This window comes from Mesoplodon bidens (genome assembly GCF_964165515.1).
Source record: "Mesoplodon bidens genome assembly, chromosome: 17".
NCBI lineage: Eukaryota > Metazoa > Chordata > Mammalia > Artiodactyla > Ziphiidae > Mesoplodon > Mesoplodon bidens.
In genome coordinates this window covers 50,017,625-50,041,026 of record NC_138174.1, presented here as the reverse complement: position 1 = coordinate 50,041,026, position 23,402 = coordinate 50,017,625, and the positions used below count along the sequence as shown (strand labels likewise).

Below are 23,402 nucleotides of genomic sequence, written 5' to 3'. Positions count from 1 at the left end.
GACTCTCAACCACTGCGCCACCAGGGAAGCCCTATCATAGCATTTTGAAGCTAAAGTTTATGTTATATCTATTTAATCAGATTTTAAACTGTAAGTTGAAATACTTTGTTAAAAGCTTATTGTTCTGGTTAAAGTTGAGTTTTAACCAGGAGGGAGGGAGCATAGCAGCTACTCACCTAGGAGCTCCCAATCAGTTTCAACTCTTTCATTTAACCCATTAAGGCATTCAGAGCTAGAATTAAAATCAGAAGTGTCTTTTTACGTGTATTTTTGTCCTTGAAGAATGAATCTCTCTTCAGTAATGTAAGATTTGAAAGCATGATTCTTGAATAGTGTTGTTTTTGGTTACATTGTTATTTTTTCTCTTCTTAGGGTTGTTTTCCAATTTAAGAGTTCAAAGAAATCAAATAATGGTACAGATGTTAACGCTGGTCAGATACCTCAATTATTATACAGGTATTTACGTATTTATAATTAACATGGTTTATTCCTTTAATATAATGAGCTAGGATCATTGTAAAATATATGGCATAATAAGGGAGAAATTATTTGAAGCATTTAGCTACATTTAATAAAAACAGTTAATTTATGTTTTGTATATTTTTTAACATTTTTTTACCTCAAGTTAATTTTAATAAAATATCTCTAATGACTCAGATTATCTGTATTATGCCTATAACAGTATTTTAATAACTTATTTTTTAAATCTATTGATTTTCTTACCAATTTCAGAATGTTTTAAACTTTAAATTAATAAAATTTGTCTTAGAGAAATGAAATCTGAGTGTTAGTTGGGGATTTTAGATGTAGGCCTGGTTGATTTTTTCTACAGTTTTTTATTTCTTGTTCATCTTGTGATGGAATGAATTGGAAAATCCCTTACTGCTGAAAAATTTCCACCTTTAATTAAAATATCAAACAATAACTTGCTCATATGATAATACTATTATATTTTAACATTATTTAAGAATTTTAATTACTTCATGGTAATTGAGACATATATGGGAACAATGCCTATGTGTGTGCCCATCTATATCTAGGTGATTACTGCAATAATTTTTAGATTAAAGAATTTAAATAGATATAAACCCTCACTAAAAAATGGCATTCTTTAAATAGTAAAAATCAAAGGCAATACCTTTAGAACAGTGATTCTCTGTCTTCTATATCTTTTATACTAATATCTTGAAGAATCTAGATGGTATAACCTCACTTTTTCCAAGATAATATTTTTGTTTGTTTTTATACAATCTGCTATAGTCAGTATTTGTAATATGTAGTATTATGAACATAGCAAGTTGCTTGGACTACTCCTGGGTACAGTGGTTGAGTAACGCTTTAATGGTAGCATTTAATAGTAACATTACTAGAGAACATAAGTTACATAACATTGTCTAGTAAGAGAAGAGAGTTTCTACTACCCAGTCTTACAAAGGTGAGATTTAGAAGATGAGGTACTTATGTGCTAAAAATTTTGCTTAGCATTGGAAAATGTTTGTAAAAAGCCCCATATTGGGATTTTGCCTAACGAAAATGCTTAAGTGTTTAATTTGTTTTGCCATTGCAAAAATGTATATTTGAGAAGAAAAATGTCTGTGGACTTTCCAACATAAATTTATGTGTGTATGCTACCTTCAGACTTCCAACCAGTGATGGCAGCGCTTCAAAAGGCAAACAGCAAACCAGTGAACCTGTACATATTTTAAAGAGATCTTTTGCAAGAACTGTCTCAGTGGTAAGCCATTTTTTAAAATTTCAGCTTTTCTGTCCAGTGCTGAGTTTTGTTTTGATGTTTAGCACTTAGCCACTTTTCTAAGAGTTTATCTTAGCAGAGCTTTATAATTCAGCTTTGTTTATATTAGCTTTGACATCCCAGGCCAAAGAATATGCACATTTAAATAATGGAAAATAGAGTTGTTGACTGATTTTAACATACCTTGCTATTTCTGAAATACATGATGAATTTTCTTATAAATTATGTATGAACACATGCTGTAGGAGTTAGAAAGTGAAGGAAAAGTTGAGTGATATTAACCAAGAATGTTACTTTAATGCTAAAGAATTAAGTAGAAGGGTCGTATATCTAACTAGGGACTTTGTTGAGTTACCTGACCATCCCCTTCGTACATTTAAAGACATGATGCCATTGGGGTTACCAGTGTAGAATGGAAAGCCAATAAGATGTAATTGAAACACCATGGTGTTTCAGCTCAGGAAGTCTGGATTAAATTCTTGCTCTTTCATTTGTTAGTTGAGGACTCTTAGGAAGGTTATCTCGACTATATCATAGCATCATTATGAATTTCTGAGTTAAGGGATATAAAAATTCTATTTAATTTGTAAGGCTCTATATGAATGTGATTTATTAATGTAGCTTGTAGTCTGTCATGTTAGTAAAATGCATAGGGAGAATGCTTTTTTTCTTAGTTTTTTTTTTAAACCACAAAACTAATACACATCCCTGGTGGGAATAGGGTTAAAACTATACTAAAATTATATTGAAGTTCTTTTCCCATCACCCTTTTATCACCATATATAACTGCTGTTTCCATTCGGATGTATATTCTTCCAGACTATTTTTTGTACATAAACAAATTTATTAGTCTCTGTTTACTGTATGCTGTACAGTCTTCTTGTTTGTTTTTGATCATGCTTAAAGTTCTGCCTATTACTTTTTAAAAATTTCTTTTTTTTTAGTGGTGGTAGTAAAACACTTCACAAATGACATGATTTTTCTTTTCTTTTTTTTTATTCAATTATAGCTGATTTACAATGCTGTGTTAGTTTCAGATGTAGAGCAAAGTGGTTCAGTTTTATATATATATACATATTTTTTTTTAGATTCTTTTCACTTACAGGTTCTTACAAAATATTGAGTATATTCCCTGTGCTATACAGTAGGTCTTTGTTGGTTATCTATTTTATATATAGTAGTGTGTATATGCTAATCCCAAACTCCTAATTTATCCCTCTCCCCTTTTCCCTTTTGGTAACCATAAGTTTGTTTTCTATGTCTATGGGTCTGTTTCTGTTTTGTATATAAGTTCATTTGTATCCTTTTTTTTTTTTTAGATTCCACATATAAGCAATATCATATGATATTTGTCTTTCTCTGTCTGACTTACTTCAGTTAGTATGACAATCTCTAGGTCCATCCATGTTGCTGCAAATGGCATTATTTCATTCTTTTTTATGGCTGAGTAATATTCCATTCCATTCCATTCCATTCTATTCCATTCCTTCTTTATCCGTTCATCTGTAATAGCAGCACTAGGGCTGCTGTGAACATTGGGGTACATATATCTTTTCGAATTATGGTTTTCTCTGGATTAATGATAAAAATTTCATCAAATACACTACGGCTATATTCCATGTTAATACATTTGGCTCTATCTGAATATTTTTAATGTTTGCTTAGTATTCCGTAGAATGGTGTACTCTAATTTATCCAGTTCTATTCCTACCAGAGGACTGTTTATTTCTCATTTTTCACTATTACAGTTGTCCCTTGGTATTTGAGGAGGAACTGGTTCCTCACAATTCCTCAGATACCAAAATTCCTGGATGCTCAAGTCCATTATATAAAATAGCACAGTGCTTGCATATAACCTACACTCATCCTCCTGTGTACTTTAAATCATCTCCAGCTTACATATAATACCTAATACAATATAAATGCTATGTAAATAGCTGGCAGTGATTCAAGTTTTGCTTTTTGGAACTTTCTGGAACTTTTTCTTTTCTGAATATTTTCGATCCCTGGTTGGTTGAATCTGCAGATGCAAAACCTGTGAATACAGAGGACCGACTGTATATCCATGTCTGTACATATGTGTCTTTGATACTTGCGTACTTCTGTGAATATTTCTACTGGAGGTGGGCTCATTTAAATTTTGATATATCATGTCAAATTCATCTTCCAACAGAGGGTGTGCTTTGAATAAGAGGCTCTTAAGAGCTTTGGCTCCTTGGTACCTTGGCATCCTTTTAGTATTAAGATCAGTTTGGTATCTTTTGATCCAAATAAGTATCTTTGCCTCTGTTATGTCTTTTTCAGTGATCTCTTTTATCTGTGTGTAGTAATTCTTTTATATTTATGTCTAAGTGATTTTGTGGTCATTAGGTAACTGTAATCTTTGTATAAGAAACTTACTCATTCACTTCTTTACAGTGTTAAAGTACAGACCTTTATTCTTGGTTTTGCCACACCAGAGGACTGATATTTGGTGGAGATGAGGGAATAAGTGCTTTACTTTGAGATTCATCAAGTATCTGTCATCATAAGCATGATAAAACCCACAGGCCAACTAGAATGGCAAGGGATGCTCACCACCCTAAACTCATATTCTAGAATTTTTAAAGATCCAAATAAGTGTGTTTTTGTATTTTCTAGTCAATTTAAAACTTCTGTTAACTTGTTTATCAAGATTTGGCTATAGTTTGTATTGTAAAATTTAATATGTAGACAAAAAATAACTTACTTGTTATTGTCACTGATATCTAATACTGGAATACTTTATTATATTCAAAGATTATTAAAATGCTTAAAATACTTTTAGTTTATATACATAATACTACATTGACAATATAGAGTTTAATTTTTCTTTCAAGTAAACATGTTTATAAGTGTTTATAAGTGTTTTTCTTTTTTTACTTTATTTATATGATAAACTAGATAGGTTGGTAGCAACTTAAAACTTAAAAAGTTTTTTAACTTCTTTAACTTAAAAATGTATTTTTAAATAGGTAAATATTGAAGAATGTTGTTTTTATAGATGCCTAACTACTTTACCTTTTTTGTCAAAGATATTCCTAATGGTAATGTAATGAATGAACTAATAGAATGTCTATTATTTGGGCTACCAAAACTCAGTACAAACTTCAAAGTAAACTTTTCAAGTTGAATGTCATCTTTCCATTTGATTCAACCTATGGTACCATTTGAACTAATTGTTATCTATTTTTTCATATTCTGGATTAGGAATGTTTTGAGTCATTGTTGAGTATTCTTCACTGGAGCTGGACCACCTTAGTCTTAGGAGTTGAAGAACTAAGAGGATTAAAAGGATTCCAGTTTACAGCCACACTTCTAGATTTAGAAAGACTACGCTTTGTGGGTACCTGTTGTCTGAGGTTATTGCGTGTCTATACCTGCGAAATTTACCCAGTGTCAGGTATGATACATTTTTTAAATGACTTTTGAGGAAAAAATGTTTTGAGACATTGAGAAGGTTTATATAGAGATTACCAAAAGTTTAAGATCCCCAGCTGCCTTTATTTATCCTGCTCCTGAATTGAGGGGAGAAACTGGGCTTGCTGTGATGCTTATATATTTACTTATAAAGAATATAATAGATTACATGTCATTCTGATAACAAAAAGTCATGTTAGACTAACGTTAAATACTCTAATAAGGTGTTGCTATAAACAGATTCTGTCAGATAGAAATATTTTGAACGACTGGTTTGGACTTAAATGCTGAAACCTGTGCAGGGTTTTTTTTTTTTTTTTCCCATTTAGAGTCCTATTTAAAAAGAAATAATTTTGGACCACACATAATCTCTATATTGTTTCATTCCTAGGTTATGAATACTTATATGATTTTTAGCCATATAGGAAATTACTTGAATTGTATTGAATGTTTTCATACATATTTATTATTCTGTTTAATTAGCAATCCGCTTTGTTCTCTTAAAGCTGCAGGAAAAGCTGTTGTAGAAGAAACTAGCAAATTAGCAGAATGTATTGGAAAAACCAGAACTTTGCTAAGAAAAATTTTGTCAGAAGGAGTTGATCACTGCATGGTGAAGTTGGATAATGATCCCCAAGGATATCTCAGTCAACCCTTGACTCTCCTAGAAGCTGTCCTTCAGGAGTGTCATAATACCTTTACTGCCTGTTTTCATTCTTTCTACCCGACTCCTGCCTTACAGTGGGCTTGCCTTTGTGATCTACTGAATTGTTTGGATCAGGTAATTTAAGTTTGTTAAATGTCAGTTGAAAATATGTTATGCTACTTAATACTTTCCAAGAAAATATATTTCAGTTACCTCAATCTTTTTAACTTGTATAAAAGGTAAATTAAGAAATCAGTTTGGTATATGTGACTTAAATAATTAAAGTTAAAAACACTTTTTCTGTTTGCCTTATTATTTCTTAATTATAAAATTGGCAGGCACGTTGTATAGCTGCTGGGTTGTTCTTTGAATCTATAAGTGAGAGCAAGGACAGTTCATGGTAGCCCCTGCCACTCCCATATCTCCAAAACAGTCAGGAGAGAGAGCTGCGAATGAATTTGCATGCTAGCATTATTCATGTACTCATGAGGAAACTGCAACCCTCATGAATGTGTATGCCCCAAATGAGTTTCAAAACCCCTGAGCAAAATACTGGCAGAACTAAAAGGAGAAGTAGACAAATTCACGTTGATAGTTGGTGACTATCAGTAATTAATAGAACGTAGAACTCTTTCAGTAATTAATAGAACAACTAGACCAAAAATACCAGTTGGAATACAGAAGATTTGAACACTGTCCACCACTTTGGCCTCACTGACATTTATGGAAAAGAATGTGCAAGTTCAGTATACATTTTTGTTTCAAGTATACGTATTATGTTCACAAAGGTATATTACATGCCAGGTCATAAAATAAGTCTTAGTAAAGTTCAGAAGATTAAAATCTTAAAGAAAATGTTTTCAGACCACAATAGAAGTAAATTAAAAATTAAATGCAAAATATATCAAGGAAAACACCAAATATTTGGAAAATAGAAAACACTTCTGAGTAACCAGTGAATCAAAGAAGAATTCCAAAGGAAATTAGAAATTTTTCCACTGAAGATAAAAATATATCAGAATTTATGAGAAGTAGCCAATGTGTTGCTTAGAGAAAAAATTTGTATTTTTAAATGCTTATACTACTAGCAAAGAAGAAAAGTTTAAAATCAGTGATCTAAATTTCTACTTTAAGAAGCCAGAAGAAGAGCAAATCAAACCTAATGTAAGAAGAAAGTAATAAGGAAAGGATCAAAATAATCAAGAGTCAAAATCAATGAAATAGAAAATAGAGAATATTAGCAAAGTCAAAAGTTGGTTCTTTGAAAATAAAACAAAAATTTTAAAACTCCTAGGAAGTCTGATTGAGAGATAAGAGAGAAGGAAAAAACACAAAATACCATTATCAGGAATGAAATAGGAAAGATCACTAAAAGGTTGTTTATCTTTTATATATCCAAAAACTTGGATTATATTGATGCAGTATTTCTTTAGTGGGGTGTATATTTTTGTTTTTTAAAAGGATATTCAAGAGGCAAACTTCAAGACATCAAGTAGCCGGCTCCTTGCAGCTGTGATGTCAGCTCTGTGTCACACGTCTGTTAAGCTGACTTCTATCTTCCCTATTGCATATGATGGAGAAGTACTGCTACGATCAATTGTTAAACAAGTTAGCACAGAGAATGACTCAACACTGGTTCACCGTTTTCCCCTTCTGGTAGCACACATGGAAAAACTCAGCCAGGTAGGTCTTTTTCTGAAATATCTTTTATATTGAAGCAATAAAACTGTAAATGGAGACATACCTAGCTTGGTGCTTATTCTTCTGTATCAGTATGTATATTTACCAAATAATTATGAGTTTTACAAGAAGAGTTAAAATTAAGAAAAAAAATTTTCTCTGTTTACCTGTAAATGAGCAATCTTTTTTCTCTAATTTTTCATTTTAAATGATCCCTAACCCATAAAGAACTTGATAGAGTTATGAGATAAATTCCTGTATGTTTGTTTTTTGCTGAAACCATTTTAAAAGTTGCAGATACTATAAGCACACTTTTATATTCTAATATAGTATTTTAGATTGCCAAGATAGAATTTTAGGGAAATAATTTTTAAAACTATTTTTTATAACATTTTGGTATGTTAAGATAAGTATTATAAAACAATAGTCATAGGAAACATTGTTTAGTAAGTCTTCTGGTTTATTAGAAAGCATTGTGGAGAAAAATACACATGAAAACCACATATAATTGCTAACAAGTTTGATGAGAAGTAATCTTTAAAATTAAAGCAAAAGAAGAGTAGAAAATAGAACAGTTATCCCAATTAGTGTACAGTAGCAATTTTCTGTTGACTGAAGAAACAGAAAAATTATGAGAAAAATTTCAGTGACATACAGCAACAAAACAGGACAATAGCAGAATGGGAAGAAAATTTGCAGTTAATATAATACCTTTGTAGTATCCCAGTAGAAATAATAAAAGTAAATATAAGAGGGAATTTAGAGACTAAGGCAGCATGGGAAAATTTTCAGCCTTACTAGTAATTAAATGAGGGTGAAAGTTCTATCAAGGTATCAATATATTTGTAAAAAATTAGGACAAATAAATTTTTTCTCTTATAAAGCTCCTGTGCTGGTGAGACTGTGAGGCAACCTACTAACCTTGTTTAAGTGAAATAGTTGAATTTGGATATATCAACTTGATAGAATATGGTTCTACCAGCCATGAAAAATAACTACATTTACATTTAATATCAAAGCAGATGTTTTTAAGTTTTTAAAATAAAAAGTCAGAAACCAAAGTATATATATACACTATGATGACAAACTATGTAAAATATGTATGCAAAAACCTGCATATTTTGAAAGAGAATATTGGAAGTAAAAATAATATTTAGGTGATAAAGCTATGGATAATCTGTGTTTTTCTTTTTAAATTCCCTTTAGTGTTGCAGTGTTTTCCTTAAAAATATAGTAAAAGTTAAAAATATTAAAAAAAATTTTTTGAGAACTGCTAACATCTGGTAATTATTAAAATTAATAATTGCATATATACGTGTCTGTATTAACATTCTGTGAAGATATATCCTGGTTATTATATATTCTTCTACCCTCTTTTTAGTGGATAATATAGAATTCTACCATTTGGATGTAGCATAATATAGTCAACCAGTCCTTTCTCTCTATATATTTTTAGATTTTCCCAATATTTCAGTATTTTAAACAATGCAGCTGAAAATGTCATTGACTATATTTTTATGTGTATACACAGTGATTTTTCCAGAATAAATCTTCAGGAGTGGAAAATTCTTAAGTCAAAGGAGAACATGTTAAGACTTTGCTAAAATTGCCAGAATGCCCTCCAGAAAGCTAATGTCAGTTTGCATTCCCCACCACTAGTGAATAAGAGTTCCTTTTGCTAAAATTTTAGTGTCAGTAATGTGCTAATATATATATATATATGTGTGTGTATATATATATATATATATATTTATTTATTTTGGCCCTTTACCTAAAACATATTGTCACTCTTGATTCCATGTTTAAGATTTTATGGGAAGCTTCTCATATTAATCTTCTAATTACTAGTTAGAAACTTAAGTGGACGTAACTGGATAAATGCACTCCACACACATCCCTATACCCCACCCCCCAAAGAAAGCCCTTCTAGATGACTGATTATGGAGTACACTTGGGGATTAAGTTTCATCCAAAGCTAATTTTCTGAGATGTTCCAAAAAGTAAAGTTTTTGGAGAATGAAGGTGATGTAAAGGATAGAAGAATTGTAATTTTAACAGAATCAAGAATTGATTATTTTAAAGCCAGGAAGACTAATCACATAGGATACTGACCTAAATGTTATGGAAATTTTATTCAAAGATAGTAGAACTAACTTAAAGATTGAAGATTATCTCTAAGTAACTTTGTATTTTGAGCCTAAGATTGGACATTAAGAAAATATGAGAAATTGTACACATTGTTGAGAGTGTTTCATAATAATGCTCATGATGATTTTAACTGAAAAGTTACTTAATTTTTTCTAATGGATTGAAAGTACACTCATTTATATATTTGGTTTGTCTCGGGGAGAATGATTTAAGACCATTTTCCACCTCGAGATTTTTATGACTTTATGAAATCTGTAGAACCTGCGATATCTTGTAATGCAATATGGAATGTAAGTATTATGGAAGAACTTGCTTGCTCAGGGGCAACAAAGTGTTTTTTGATAATGTACTCATAGCAAATGGTTCCCCCAATTTTACAGATGAGGTTGAGGCACTATGAAAAAGTGGAACTAAATCCCAAATTGTTTGATTCTGTAGTCCACAGGACAGCTGAAAGGGTCATTGGTCATGACTGGCCCTCTGATGAAACTGAATGCATCTTGTTCTCTCTTCACAGTGAGCTAAAAGATATTGAGGATGGTAAAAGAGACAAAGAGTGTTCATGCTGGATATCAATTAAATTATTCATCTTTTCCCCTTTTTTTTCCTGGAAAAAGAAGTATTTTCCCACTGGTCTTTAATGGGACTCTGTAGTTTCTTATTTTGAAAGTTTTTCATTGGTAGAGGTTGGAATTTCTTATCTTCACTTCTGAAATCAAGTACAATAGGAATTGTAAAGCTGCACAGAAGTATTTATTGAACAACTCCATATTTTTGTTACATGCATGTACAGAAAGAATTTTATTAGAAAACAGATTTGTATAGACTATTCCTCAGTTGCTTTGTCTTTAAATCAGAAATCATTAAATTATTTCATACCAGAAATAATTATCTCAGTTTGGAATTTTGTCCTGTAGAAAATAGCTTTTTAAATAGGAAGAGTTTTTTTCTGTCATATATGATTCTTATTGAAAAGTTAAATAAGAAGGTAGGTGAAAATGATCCTAGGTTAATAAAAACACAAATACCTTGTAAATGTGTGGTACTTTTATGATGCCCAGAGACGGATAACTTAAAAAAGAACTTCTGTGGGAAAAGTAGGTATAGTGACTCCACGTACAACTGGATAGATACACAGACATAGACTCAAGTCTGAATTTTAAAGGTGTCATCTAGAAAGACAGGATTTTGCAATTGAGTACTCATGTGAAGGAAAAGAAAGCAGTATCTTAAAACGTTGTATTTTCACGTATCGTAGAATGAAGAGAATATCTCAGGGATGACAAGCTTCCGTGAAGTTCTGGAGAAAATGCTGGTTATTGTCGTGCTCCCAGTCAGGAACAGCCTGAGGAGAGAAAACGAGCTCTTCTCCTCCCACCTGGTCTCCAACACTTGTGGATTACTGGCCAGTATTGTCAGCGAACTGACAGCATCAGCCCTGGGGTCTGAGGTAATGTTACATTTTGATACTGGATAATGAGCACGTGTTTACACTCTCCACATTGTTTCTTTTTTCCTGTATTTTGGCTCTGTAGAAACTAATTTTTGTTAAGAAAAAACATTGAAGCTAGGCTGTTTGGGGGGTTTTGTTTTTTGTTTTTTTCTCTCCCTTCGTCATACCTCTTCTCTGCTCTTCTTTGCTTCCTCTCTCTCACCAGTTTACCCAGGATGTTGCAGTCATACAAAGCATGCATTTTCCCCTCAACTGCCCCATCGCACAACCCACCACCATGCCCCAATAAAAGCAAAACTAGTTCTCACTGCTGGGTAATGAGCAATAGAAGTAGGACTACTAATGAATATGCGGTGTGGAAAAGGTAAAGAGGTTCAGGCCTTAGCTCTGCCAATTTGATTGACCCTAGACAAACACATATGTAAAGTGGGAATAATAATTTTTTTTTTTTTTTTTTTTTTTTTTTTGCTGTACGCGGGCCTCTCACTGCTGTGGCCTCTCCCGTTGCGGAGCACAGGCTCCGGACGCGCAGGCTCCGCGGCCATGGCTCGCGGGCCCAGCCGCTCCGCGGCACGTGGGATCTTCCGGGATCGGGGCACGAACCCGTGTCCCCTGCATCGGCAGGCGGACTCTCAACCACTGCGCCACCAGGGAAGCCCGGAATAATAATTTTTATCTCACCTATATCACAAAGGTTTTTCTTTAATTGTAGTAAATTAGGTAACAAAAAATTTATCATTCTAATCATGTTCATGTGTACAGTTCAGTGGCATCAAGTACATCCACATTGTTGTACAGCTGTTATTACAGAGTTTTAAAAGGATCAAATATTAATATGTTTGAGGAAACCACTTTGAAACATTTTAAAGTGCCTTTACATTTTTGTAAAGTAATTATTTTTCACCAGTTCACTGCCCTGCTCACTCTGTCTTTTAATTTATCTAAATGTTTTGACTGAATTTGGTGAATGTTTCTATTTTTTTCCTGAAAAAGTAGATGGTAGATTGGTTTTGAAAATCATGCCATAATGTGAAATATCTTATATCATTCAAATGAATGTTTAATAACCAGGATATACTGATTGACCCCAGGTCTCTCGTTTCTTGCAAAGGAACGTCTATTTTACTTTTATAATTCCTAGTCTTTGCTTTTACTTACTTAAACAGATTTATTTCAGAATCTATTCTCAGTTAATCCATTCAGTCTACACTTATTACTAATTCATAGTGCGAGTTTGGCCTTCAGGATTTCTAAATGATTACACATACCTGAACAGATTTTAGGATCTCACCCTGGCCTAGGAGGTGAAGTCCTGGTCAGAACATTTTAATTTTCTTTTTCACTTATTCATTCAGCCTATAATATGCTTCCCTCTTGTACTAGACCATGGAGGAGAAAGTTTATAAGGCCTCAGTCCCTGTCAGAAATTTGCTATGTAGTGATCCCCTGTGAACTTACTTTTCTAATGAAAAGGAATGCCCAAAATTGCAAGTGCCTAATATACAACCTTGGGAGTTTCTAAAGGTCCTGTCTTAGATATCCACACTTTTTTTTTCCTCAGAGGAGTTTGTCATTCTTGCTAGAATCATAAACTTCAATTTTTAACTCTTGTAGGTCTTTCAGACTTCTGCAGCCAACTTAGATAAGAAGCAGGCTCTATAATTAAAAAGATAGTTTCGAACCAAAATAAGTGCTCTGATCCTCTCTAATCAAAGCCTGTAATTAATGATGTTGTACTTGTGTGTGTGTGTGTGTATTTTCACATATTGACTGCCAAGTTATCATAGTATACATTAGCGATATTCAGACTTAAGGCACAGAACATTTTCTGCAATGACGTCTTAGCTTGAAAACTCACAGATAAGAGGAAGGATGGTCTGACTGAAGAAAGGAACCTTGAGTCTGCCTCTTTCTTGAATATGCATCTGTCCAGCGTTCCTAGTGTTCTACATGTAGCATAGTTTGAAAACTATTGGTCTATAAAATATTGATGACATTTTTGGTATCTCTTTGCAAAGTGAATGATAATTCATGCATATGTTATGACTGTGATAACTTACAAATTTATAGTTCTGACATAAATTAAGTGAAAAGTATAGTTTAATATGACTAAAAAAATATACTGACACGATACTGATTTGTGAATGTAGAGTAATAAAATCTGATTTTATTCTTCGTTAATCTCTTATTGGAATGTACCTTTAGGAAGGTTTAAACCCTCTTGTTAAAGGTAGGTTATTTTACTGAACTTCCTAGAAACCTTTGGATAGTTTTGTTAAAGGTATATTGGTAATGCTCAGGTCCAGACTACTGATGTAGTTGCTTTCGTTGTTCACAGGTTGATGGGCTTAATTCTCTCCACTCCGTTAAAGCCAGTGCTAACCGATTCACAAAGACAAGTCAGGGGAGAAGTTGGAACACTGGGAATGGGTCCCCAGATGCAATCTGTTTTTCAGTAGACAAACCTGGAATAGTTGTGGTTGGTTTTTCTGTCTATGGAGGAGGTGGAATTCATGAATATGAATTAGAGGTGTTGGTTGATGATGTGAGTACCACTCTTACAGTGTTCCTCTTGCTGTGTGGATTGTGTGTCAGGACATATCATCATTATAATATACAGTACAGTACAGTGGTCCACATCCTTGAGGGCTTAGCAGATTAGTCATAGATGGACAACGTTAGAGAAATTGAAAGGGAGCGATTCTACATGATTGCTCAAGTGCCATTTTGGATCGCTCCTGCCTCATGTTTTTTGCACGTCCTGGGAGGATTTTAAGTGAAAAAACTAGAAATTATATAGCTACGCCTCTGACTATAAATCTTGAGTAATTTTTTTTGCTACTGTAGTATTTCAGAAAACAAGAACAATATTCAGACTGGTATTTTTACCCATATCAATGATTAAGCAATTTTGTCAGAGTGCCAGTGGATGATTCTTAGTAAAGATAGGGGTGCTGACTGAATTAGCAGTATCTTGCTGTTTCCACTGTAAAGTTTTTAAACTGCCTGAGTTTTACAAAGTTTTATTAAAATGAGACAGACAGGTAGCATATAAATCATTTGCTGGTAAATAACATTATATCTGTATTTTGCTTCTTTTGAGCAATTAATTTGAATTATTTCCTTACTTCATTAGACTCTATAATTAGATATAGCATCCTTATGAAGAAGGGGGAATCATTTTAAGACAGATGAAAAAGCCTATTTATATGATATAATTTGTAGATGCCTCAGGAAATCAGATAAAAATGAATGGTTCTAGAGGACCAAAAATGTTTTCTTTAGTACGTATGGATAAATGCTAATGGATAATTTTATATGCAAGGAAATATAAACTCTTAAAAACAATCATTGATAAGTCAAAATTGTTCATTTAATGAAATTAAGAGCATGTGGGTTTTGTTTTGTTTTAATTAGAGTGAACATGCAGGGGATTCAACTCATTCTCACAGATGGACATCTCTAGAATTAGTCAAAGGAACTTATACAACAGATGATTCACCCAGTGATATAGCCGAAATCAGACTTGACAAAGTTGTTCCTTTAAAGGTAATTTTAACAGTATGTTTCTTTTGTAAATAGGATGTATTATTATGAGTTTACTTAAAAAATAGTGAAAAGTATTCCTATATGTGGTCCTTTAAATGTTTCTAGAGTACCAGCTGTATTCCTGATACTGTACTGTATTATATTCTATTTTTGCAAAAGATCTCTTCAAGTCTGGTATAGTAGAAAGTATCCATAAGTTCTGAAGTCAAACAAACCTAGCTTCAGATACCTGCTCTTCCAAATATTAGCTCTAAGACATTGGATATGTCATCATTTTCCCACTCTGAGGCTGATTTGTACACTGGGAAGGATAATACCTCCATTGTAGTGTTGTTCAGATTAAACTGAGGAATGGAATAAGGTATTTGCCTCAATGTCTAGCACAATATATTAGAAACTCAATAAATATTAGTTCCTGTTTTTCTTCTCCTGTTGTGCCAAAACTCATGTAAAGAGCCAGTGCTCTTAACAGATCGTATTAAATAACTATTAAAGTTATTATTATTTTATATAACTTGACTGTCTTGCAGAAAATAACTACTTAGCAAAACAAATTTTACTTAACATTAAAGTAATAATAGAGTAATTCTGAATCCAACTATAATAATTTTTATTATACAGCAGAATTTTGGATGAGGTAAGTTCATCAGTTACTTCCTCAAAAGCATAAACGATACCAAAAAACAAACAAAAAGAAACCCATCATTATGAAGTTTATGTCACGGATCATTAGGTGCCAGTATCTATATCTCACATTTTCTATATACAGTGAATCTTGTTTTGGAGAACTTTTTCTTACGGATATTTTTTTTCCATGTCTGTCTGCCTGTCTATTTCTGTCTCTGAATGTCTCTCTTAAAATAAAAATATAATGGATTCACCATTATTATTTCCCATATTTAAAACTATTTCAAAAGTTAAACTCATCAAAGGAAAATATTAATTCATGTATTTAAAATCTTTTATTATGGCTAATGTTTTTTGCAGTGTGATTAAGAACTAGAGGCAGGCACTAGAGCCCCACTGCCTGTATTTAAATCCTAGTTTCATCACTTACTAGCTGTGTGACTTTGGGCAAGTTACTTAACTCCTCTGTGCCGCTGAGTCCTCATCTGTAAAATAGGGATAATAATGGCACTTACCTTATGAGGCCATTTTAAGGATTAAATTAGTTAAAGTAAATTACAGAAAGTACTCAGGACAGTTTCTGTTAACTAATAAACATCAATAAGTGTTAGTTATCACCCTGTTTGATTCATTAAAAAAACTCATTTAACCAAATTGTCTATAAATATAACAAATTCATTATACAGTGGACCCTGGAACAACGTGGGGTTTAGGGATGCTGACCCTCCTCACAGTGGAAAATCCAGGTATAACTTATAGTCAGCCCTTTTTATACCTCCCTATACTGGTTCTGCATGTTCTACCTCTGGTCGGGTAGTACCGTAATATTTACTGTTGGAAAAAATCCCGTATAAGTAAACCCAGGCAGTTGAAACCTGTGATGCTCAAGGCTCAACTGTATTTGCCCAGTTTGCTACTAGAGCTCATTTTATATATCCTCTGTACATTATGAATAAATATAAACATGCCTTACATCTTTATCGTGAAGGAAAATGTTAAATATGCTGTGCGCTTGAGGAACTATGGAAGCCGCACAGCAAACGGAGATGGAGGAATGACCACGGTTCAGTGCCCTGATGGCGTGACGTTTACATTCAGCACGTGCAGCTTGAGTAGTAATGGCACAAATCAAACCAGAGGACAGATTCCACAGATCCTCTACTACAGGTAGGTGTGTGTATAGAGATCAGGGAGCTATTCTACAATGGTAGAACATGTGCAATTTACTACCAAGGTACAAAACGCTCAATGGGCAGTGATAATTGAATTATACAGTGTTATCTTCATTGCACTTGCTGATTTGTATAAAAAGATCTCATTTTCATATGTAAATTCAGTGTTTACTTTAAAATGTTCTTTGTCATTATTTCTTTAATATCTTTGAAATGTTTATGTACTGGGCATATGTGCTTGGGCATATGTGTTATCACTTTTATAGTTTTGTGGTCTGCATTTTCTAATTTTAATGGAATTTATTCATTTTTTTTTAAATACCAGAAGTCAATGATCAAATCATCTCTACCAAAGTATTGTTGTTACCTTGAACCAGTTATCCAGTCTGCAAAATATTTTGGTGTCTATGAATCTAGTCCTTGGAGCCCTAGAATATATAATGATATGGTTCTAATATTTTTAACTAAAGCCATTCCTTAGGTAAACAGTGGAAAACAAAGAATTACAACAATTTTGAGTTAAAAAAACACTTTTAAACATACATTTCTCACTGAGTCTGAATTTTTCTTTCAGCAACTTAGCTGGAATCGTAGGTAGTAGTGAGTACCATTCGCCACATTGGTCCTCAACCTGACTTGACATCAAATCACTGAAGTTGCATATCACCTTCAGAGGCTTACTGCTTCCTCTGTTTCCTTCATAAACAGTCAAGAGGACACTGCCTAGGCACAAAATGTTTTTCCCTAGATGTAAATGATCTGCTTTCTTTCTCTATGTAAAATAGAATAGAAATAGTAGGCATTAAATAGCTACATAGTGGCATGTTGCTGCTGAGATACAAAAGTTTTCTAATCTTTTTACCCTAATGAAAAGCCTTTTCTGTTACATAGCCCCACAGTAAACAGTACATTATTCGCTTTCTCAAAATGTAGATTGGAAACCATATCAGGCACAAAAGAAGAGTTACATGTTTCGAAAAGCTGGAGAGCCCCTTAAAAGCATCTGCTGGCCAGACTTTATATCTTACACAAAATACAGTGTTTTTGATATTTTGATATTTTCCACCAAGGTTTAAATATCTTCAGCTTTAAATTTTAATTAATTAAGTTTTAAAAGATTAAAATCACTTGACCATTAAAACCATGCTACTCTGATGGCTCCCAAGTTTATATCTCTAGCTTCCATCTCCTCTGAGCCCTGGAATGAATATCCAGGTCCCTCTGATATCTTCATCTGAGTGACAGTAATGGAGATGATGACGAGAGTTCCTGTGTACTGAGCACTTCCTTTATGCCACGCGGTGCTCTGAGGGCATTCCTTGTCTTAGTCAGTCCTCACAGGAACCCCTGTGAGGTGGGCAGTTTCCTATCCCACCTTTACAGATGAGGGAACTAAGACCTGGAGCGGCTCAACAACCTGCCTGAAGTCTCACTCATAGTAAATTATGGTCCTGGGGTTTGTAGGCAGGAAATTGGACTCCAGATGACCTACCTTTAGCCACTGTACCACACACACGTCCTCTTTACGGTTGGCTAATAGACGTCTTAGTGATACTCGTCCACAGTCCTCCTCCCCACCCACAGGTACAGGTACAGCAAACACCTTGGGGGCATTCTTGACATCCCTCTTTCCCTCACACTTTACGTCAGTAAGTCTTGGCAACCGTACTTTTATTATTTTTTTATTATTTTATATTAGTTTCTGCTTTATAACAAAGTGAATCAGTTATACATATACATCTGTTCCCACATCCCTTCCCTCTTGCGTCTCCCTCCCTCCCACCCTCCCCATCCCACCCCTCCAGGCAGTCACAAAGCACCCGAGCTGATCTCCCTGTGCTATGCGGCTGCTTCCCACTATCTATCTACCTTACGTTTGGTAGTGTATATGTGTCCACGCCTCTCTTTCGCTTTGTCACAGCTTACCCTTCCCCCTCCCCATATCCTCAAGTCCATTCTCAAGTAGGTCTGTGTCTGTATTCCTGTTTTACCCCTAAGTTCTTCATGACATTTTTTTTTCTGAAATTCCATATATATGTGTTAGCATACGGTATTTGTCTTTCTCTTTCTGACTTACTTCACTCTGTATGACAGACTCTAGGTCTATCCACCTCATTACAAATAGCTCAATTTCTTTTTATGGGGCAGCCGTACTTTTAAAATGTCCTACATCTGACCTTTTCTACCGCTCCCATAATTAACAGTCTAGCCCAAACCATCACGCTGACCTGGGTAGCTACCTGGATAACTGGATCTTAGAGGAAACGGCTTCCAAACAAGTCTCCCTCCTTTCACTGCTTCTCTCCTGCAGTCTGTCCTCCACCGCACAGCCAGAGTGACCTTAGAGAAACGTAAATCGTATCAAGTTCTGCCCTTGCTCACATTCCCCTCGTAGCTTCCCCTTCCCATTCCAGGATCAAATGTAAAGTCTTTACTGACTTTACCTCGTGTGATCTGACTCCTATTTACCTTGCCCACCTGTCACCCTTCACTCTCTCTCCTTTCATTCTAGTCACACACACTCTTTCTCCTTTCATTCCAGTTCAAGGAACTCACCCATCTTGTTCCTGTCTGAACCTTTATCTGTTCTTTTTGCCTGAATACTCTTCTCTCAGCTCAGATCTTTTTTAACACAATTCAGGCCTTTGTTTAAATAGCAGTTCTATCATGATCTTATTTAAAATAACTTTGTGCCCTTATCTGGCTTTATTTTTCTTTGAAGCCCTATTACTCCTTAAAACTATATAGCTCTATATTTACTTTTTTTAACTTTAACTTTCTTAACTTAAACGAGCTGTGATCCAGAAATGATTCCTAGAGTTAGATCGTGTTTTACCCACCATGTAAAATGATCTCATGTGTTACTCATGTTATAGGAGTGAATTCGATGGGGATTTACAATCTCAACTTCTGAGTAAAGCCAATGAAGAAGATAAAAACTGTAGCAGAGCTCTCTCTGTGGTAAGCACTGTTGTTCGAGCTGCAAAAGACCTCTTGCACAGAGCTCTTGCCGTGGATGGTAAGACTTCTCTTTTACTTCCTTAATAGTCATATTTTAGATTCTTTATTCCCCAACTTATGCACAGAGCTACTGAAGAAGAACCATCTTGTAGAATCCCAGAGAGTTTTATTCATTATAGATCTACACATATACGTACATTAATTTGGGATCAGCCATACTGTCCATACACTAATGCAGAATTTTTTAGAATGTTCAGAAGTAATGATTTTATACTGTAGTTTTCTTAGTTAGCCCATTAAGAGAAAAACTCTTGGTTAAACTGAGTCTTTGCTTCTTTCAGTAGTCAAAAAGACATTTTGTTTTCTCCTTTAGACCTGTTTTTCTTTCTGTGTGTTCTATTTCTAGCAATAGTATCACCATTCATCCAAAGGTCTGGGTAATCCCAAACATCTCCCCAGATTCACTTGTCTCATTTGAGTTCTGTAAATTCTTCCACTGGAAGCTCTCCAGTTTGTATTCTCCTCTCTATCTGTTCTGCCATAGTTCAAGTTGCCATGGTTCGAGCACATGTCCTCTTTTCATGGGTTGATAACATCCTAATAATCTCCCTGCCACCTTTCCCCCACTCCCCATCTAGTTATCTAGTCATCTTCCACACTGGCAGCAGAGTTACATTTACAAAAACATTACTGTTAGCTATAACATTTGTTCCTAAATGTAGTTGCACATCAGAATCACCTGAGAAGCTTGCTGAAAATAAAGAATATTTGGTCCATCCAAACTAGGGGTTTAGGCTGAACTAAGAAACTATTGCCCAGCCTACTCTGATGCAACAGCAGATCTAGAAACAAGTATTTGGAAATAATTGGCCTTCAATATAAAGGTCTTCATAACGTAGATTCAACTTATCTTCCCAGCACCATGTTCATGGAGAAATAATTAAAATGTCCATCAGCAAAGTGTTTTTTCCTTGGAAAAAATAGAAGGCAATATAGCTAATAACAGCAAACATTTTTGGAGTACTTAATATATGCAGGCATTGTTCTAAGCATTTTACGTGTATTAACTCACTGAATCATCACAACATCCAGTGAGGGAAGTATTGTTATCCTGTTTTACAGATGAGTAACCTGCACACAAAGATTGCGTAGTTTGCCTAATGACAGAAATATAGCTATGTATTGCACCAAGATTAGTGGTTTAAAATCATGACTGTTACCCTAAGTTCTAATTCTGGCTCTGTCATTTTACAGGTGTATGATTTTGGATAATATACTTAAACACTGTGTGCCTTGGTTTCCACTTCTAAAAGGGGTGATAATAAAAGTACCTTATTGTAAGGATTAATTGAGATAATGTATGTAAAGCCCTTAGAGTAGTGCCAGGTCCTTTATAAGCACTCAATCAATGTCAACTATAATTTTACTCAAGAGACTAGAATACAGGCTTAGTACAGCATATATACATTACAATGAAATTACCTTCTAACTATAGTTTTAATGCCTTTTTTAGCTGATGACATTCCAGAACTGCTTAGCTCTTCCAGTCTGTTTTCCATGCTGCTTCCCCTTATTATAGCCTACATAGGACCAGTAGCTGCTGCTATTCCCAAGGTGTGTGATTTAATTCTCTAACTTTGAATCTTTTTTGTAAATATAATTTTATTTAGACTTTATATCTTTCCTTTAAAAATACTTTAATATTTGAGGCATCTGGGTTACAGGTAACAAGCAGGTAGACATGTAAACAGTAGAAGTTATTAGTTAAATAACTAATCCTCTGATCTTAGTATTGTTTACTGGATTACCATGCTTACTTATTGGCTTTACATTTGAAGAACTTGGGAATAGGAAATATATTTAGAATGTGGTATGTAAGGAAAGCTTAAGTTCACTGAGATCTTTAAAAGTTATAATGTCGATGCCAAATCTCCATTTTGAATAAAAATAACAATGTTAAAGGATAGGAGTGTTGTAAAATTGTGAAATATTCAAGACATGGAAGAAATTATAAACTACTGATTCTTTGGCATAATTAAATTTGAGTAAAACCTAGTTTACTGCAGGTCCCAAAAAGGCAGAAGGGTTTAAAAATATGGACTAGGCTATATGTAACATCTAAGATAAATTTAAGATAAGTCTTTTTTTTTCTTTCCATAGAACAGATTTCTCTTTGAACGAAAACTTAGCTAGAAGAAACTCTAAATAGAAATTCCGAATAATAAGTATAACCAACAATTATAGTACTTAATCATTTTAAAGCAACTTTCACACTTATCTCATTTAATCATTTTTTTTTTTATACTAGGTGGCTGTAGAAGTCTTTGGCCTTGTCCAACAGTTGCTTCCTTCAGTTGCCATTCTGAATCAGAAGTATGCACCCCCTGCATTCAATCCTAATCAGTCAACAGATAGCACCACAGGAAACCAGCCTGAACAAGGCCTCTCTGCCTGTACAACCTCTAATCACTATGCTGTCATAGAGAGCGAGCACCCCTATAAGCCTGCATGTGTGATGCACTACAAGGTGGGCACCAGTTCCTAGGGGCAGTTTAAACTTAAAACTTGATTTGATGTTCTATACTGATATCTTAAAGGATACTTGGTCTCTGTTCAAGTATAACTTCTATATGTAAATAGAATCAGCAGGTGGTTAGACACTGTCAAATACACTCCAGGGTTTAAGACAGTCTTTACTGTTAAAGAGTATAGGTTTATAGGGTTTAGGAAAGTTGTTCTCATATCTTTTTGTAAGTACAGGGCATGTGTAATGCTCAACTGCCAATTATATATTGTAATAGTGGATATCAGCATTAAAATTTAAAAACCACTTTTTTTGAACTGATATTATTTCTACCACAGCCTGAGCTCTGAAAATTTACATACCCAGTGTAGGATTTAAAATACTACACATAATGTTAAAATGTACCTATAGGGGCCTCCCTGGTGGCGCAGTGGTTGAGAGTCCGCCTGCCGATGCAGGGGATACGGGTTCGTGCCCCGGTCTGGGAGGATCCCATATGCCGCGGAGCGGCTGGGCCTGTGAGCCATGGCCGCTGGGCCTGCGCATCCGGAGCCTGTGCTCCGCAACGGGAGAGGCCACAACAGTGAGAGGCCCGCATACCGCAAAAAGAAAAAAAAAAAAAAAAAAAAAAAATGTACCTATAAAATATTTATAAGTATAATGTTATTATAGAATATCCAAAATCCTATTCCTTGCTTTCTAAATTGTATCACTTAAATTAAGGGAGAGCAAGAAAATTTGTCCACTTAAATTAATTACAAGTTTAAGTTTTATGTGCTTGTAAAATATTCAGCTTTTTATTGTAGAATATGGTAAACATATGAAAGGTCAGCCTAGTACAGTTTACCCCTTTTCTCCATCATCCCAGATTCAGCTGTTATCAACTCTTGGTCAGACCTCTTTCATTTATTCCCCACCCTCTTTGTCCCTTCCACATTCATGGATTTTTCATTATGTATCTCAAAATGTAAGGACCTGTAAAATATAACCATGTTATTATCACACTTAAAAAAACAAATAATTCCTGTAGGTTATCAAATGTGCACATTTTAAGCTGTTTGAATTAGAATCCAAATAAGGTTCATACATTGTGATTGGTTATGTCTTTTAAGTCTCTTTTAATCTGTTGATCCCCCTCCATCTCTCTCTTTTTTGTTTCCTTGAATTTTATTTAAAAAACTGGATCGTGTGTTTTTTTGATAGGATCCTCTTCAGCTTGACTCCTGTGTCCTTTAGACACACCCCTTGTAGTCATTCATAACATCCTCACTCTCTGGTGTAAGATGTTGTAAGATGTTACAGGCTCTGGTATAAGACGTTATAAGAGCTTACACATTTCCTGCCTCAAATCTGAAACCCACCGTTTTTTCAAGGTGCCGTGATTCCTTTAAATGGTAATGAGTCTTTAAAAGCCAAAATATGGCACTGGGAATGCTCATTTCTCCTGGGTT

General features: G+C 34.3%; 1 protein-coding gene across 13 annotated transcripts in view; it reads left to right on the top strand.

The window, feature by feature from the left end:
* Window positions 1-23,402, top strand: part of MYCBP2 (MYC binding protein 2) — a 266,977-nt gene that overhangs the window by 129,147 nt on the left and 114,428 nt on the right. For all 13 annotated transcript variants that reach the window (XM_081214828.1, XM_081214825.1, XM_081214831.1 and 10 more), the window contains 12 exons: window positions 373-456; window positions 1,639-1,735; window positions 4,982-5,174; window positions 5,698-5,972; window positions 7,299-7,520; window positions 10,924-11,115; window positions 13,457-13,663; window positions 14,536-14,667; window positions 16,283-16,461; window positions 19,343-19,485; window positions 20,941-21,041; window positions 21,736-21,954. In XM_081214828.1, coding sequence (XP_081070954.1) covers window positions 373-456; window positions 1,639-1,735; window positions 4,982-5,174; window positions 5,698-5,972; window positions 7,299-7,520; window positions 10,924-11,115; window positions 13,457-13,663; window positions 14,536-14,667; window positions 16,283-16,461; window positions 19,343-19,485; window positions 20,941-21,041; window positions 21,736-21,954 — 2,044 coding nt within the window. The remainder of the gene's footprint in view (window positions 1-372; window positions 457-1,638; window positions 1,736-4,981; window positions 5,175-5,697; window positions 5,973-7,298; window positions 7,521-10,923; window positions 11,116-13,456; window positions 13,664-14,535; window positions 14,668-16,282; window positions 16,462-19,342; window positions 19,486-20,940; window positions 21,042-21,735; window positions 21,955-23,402) is intronic.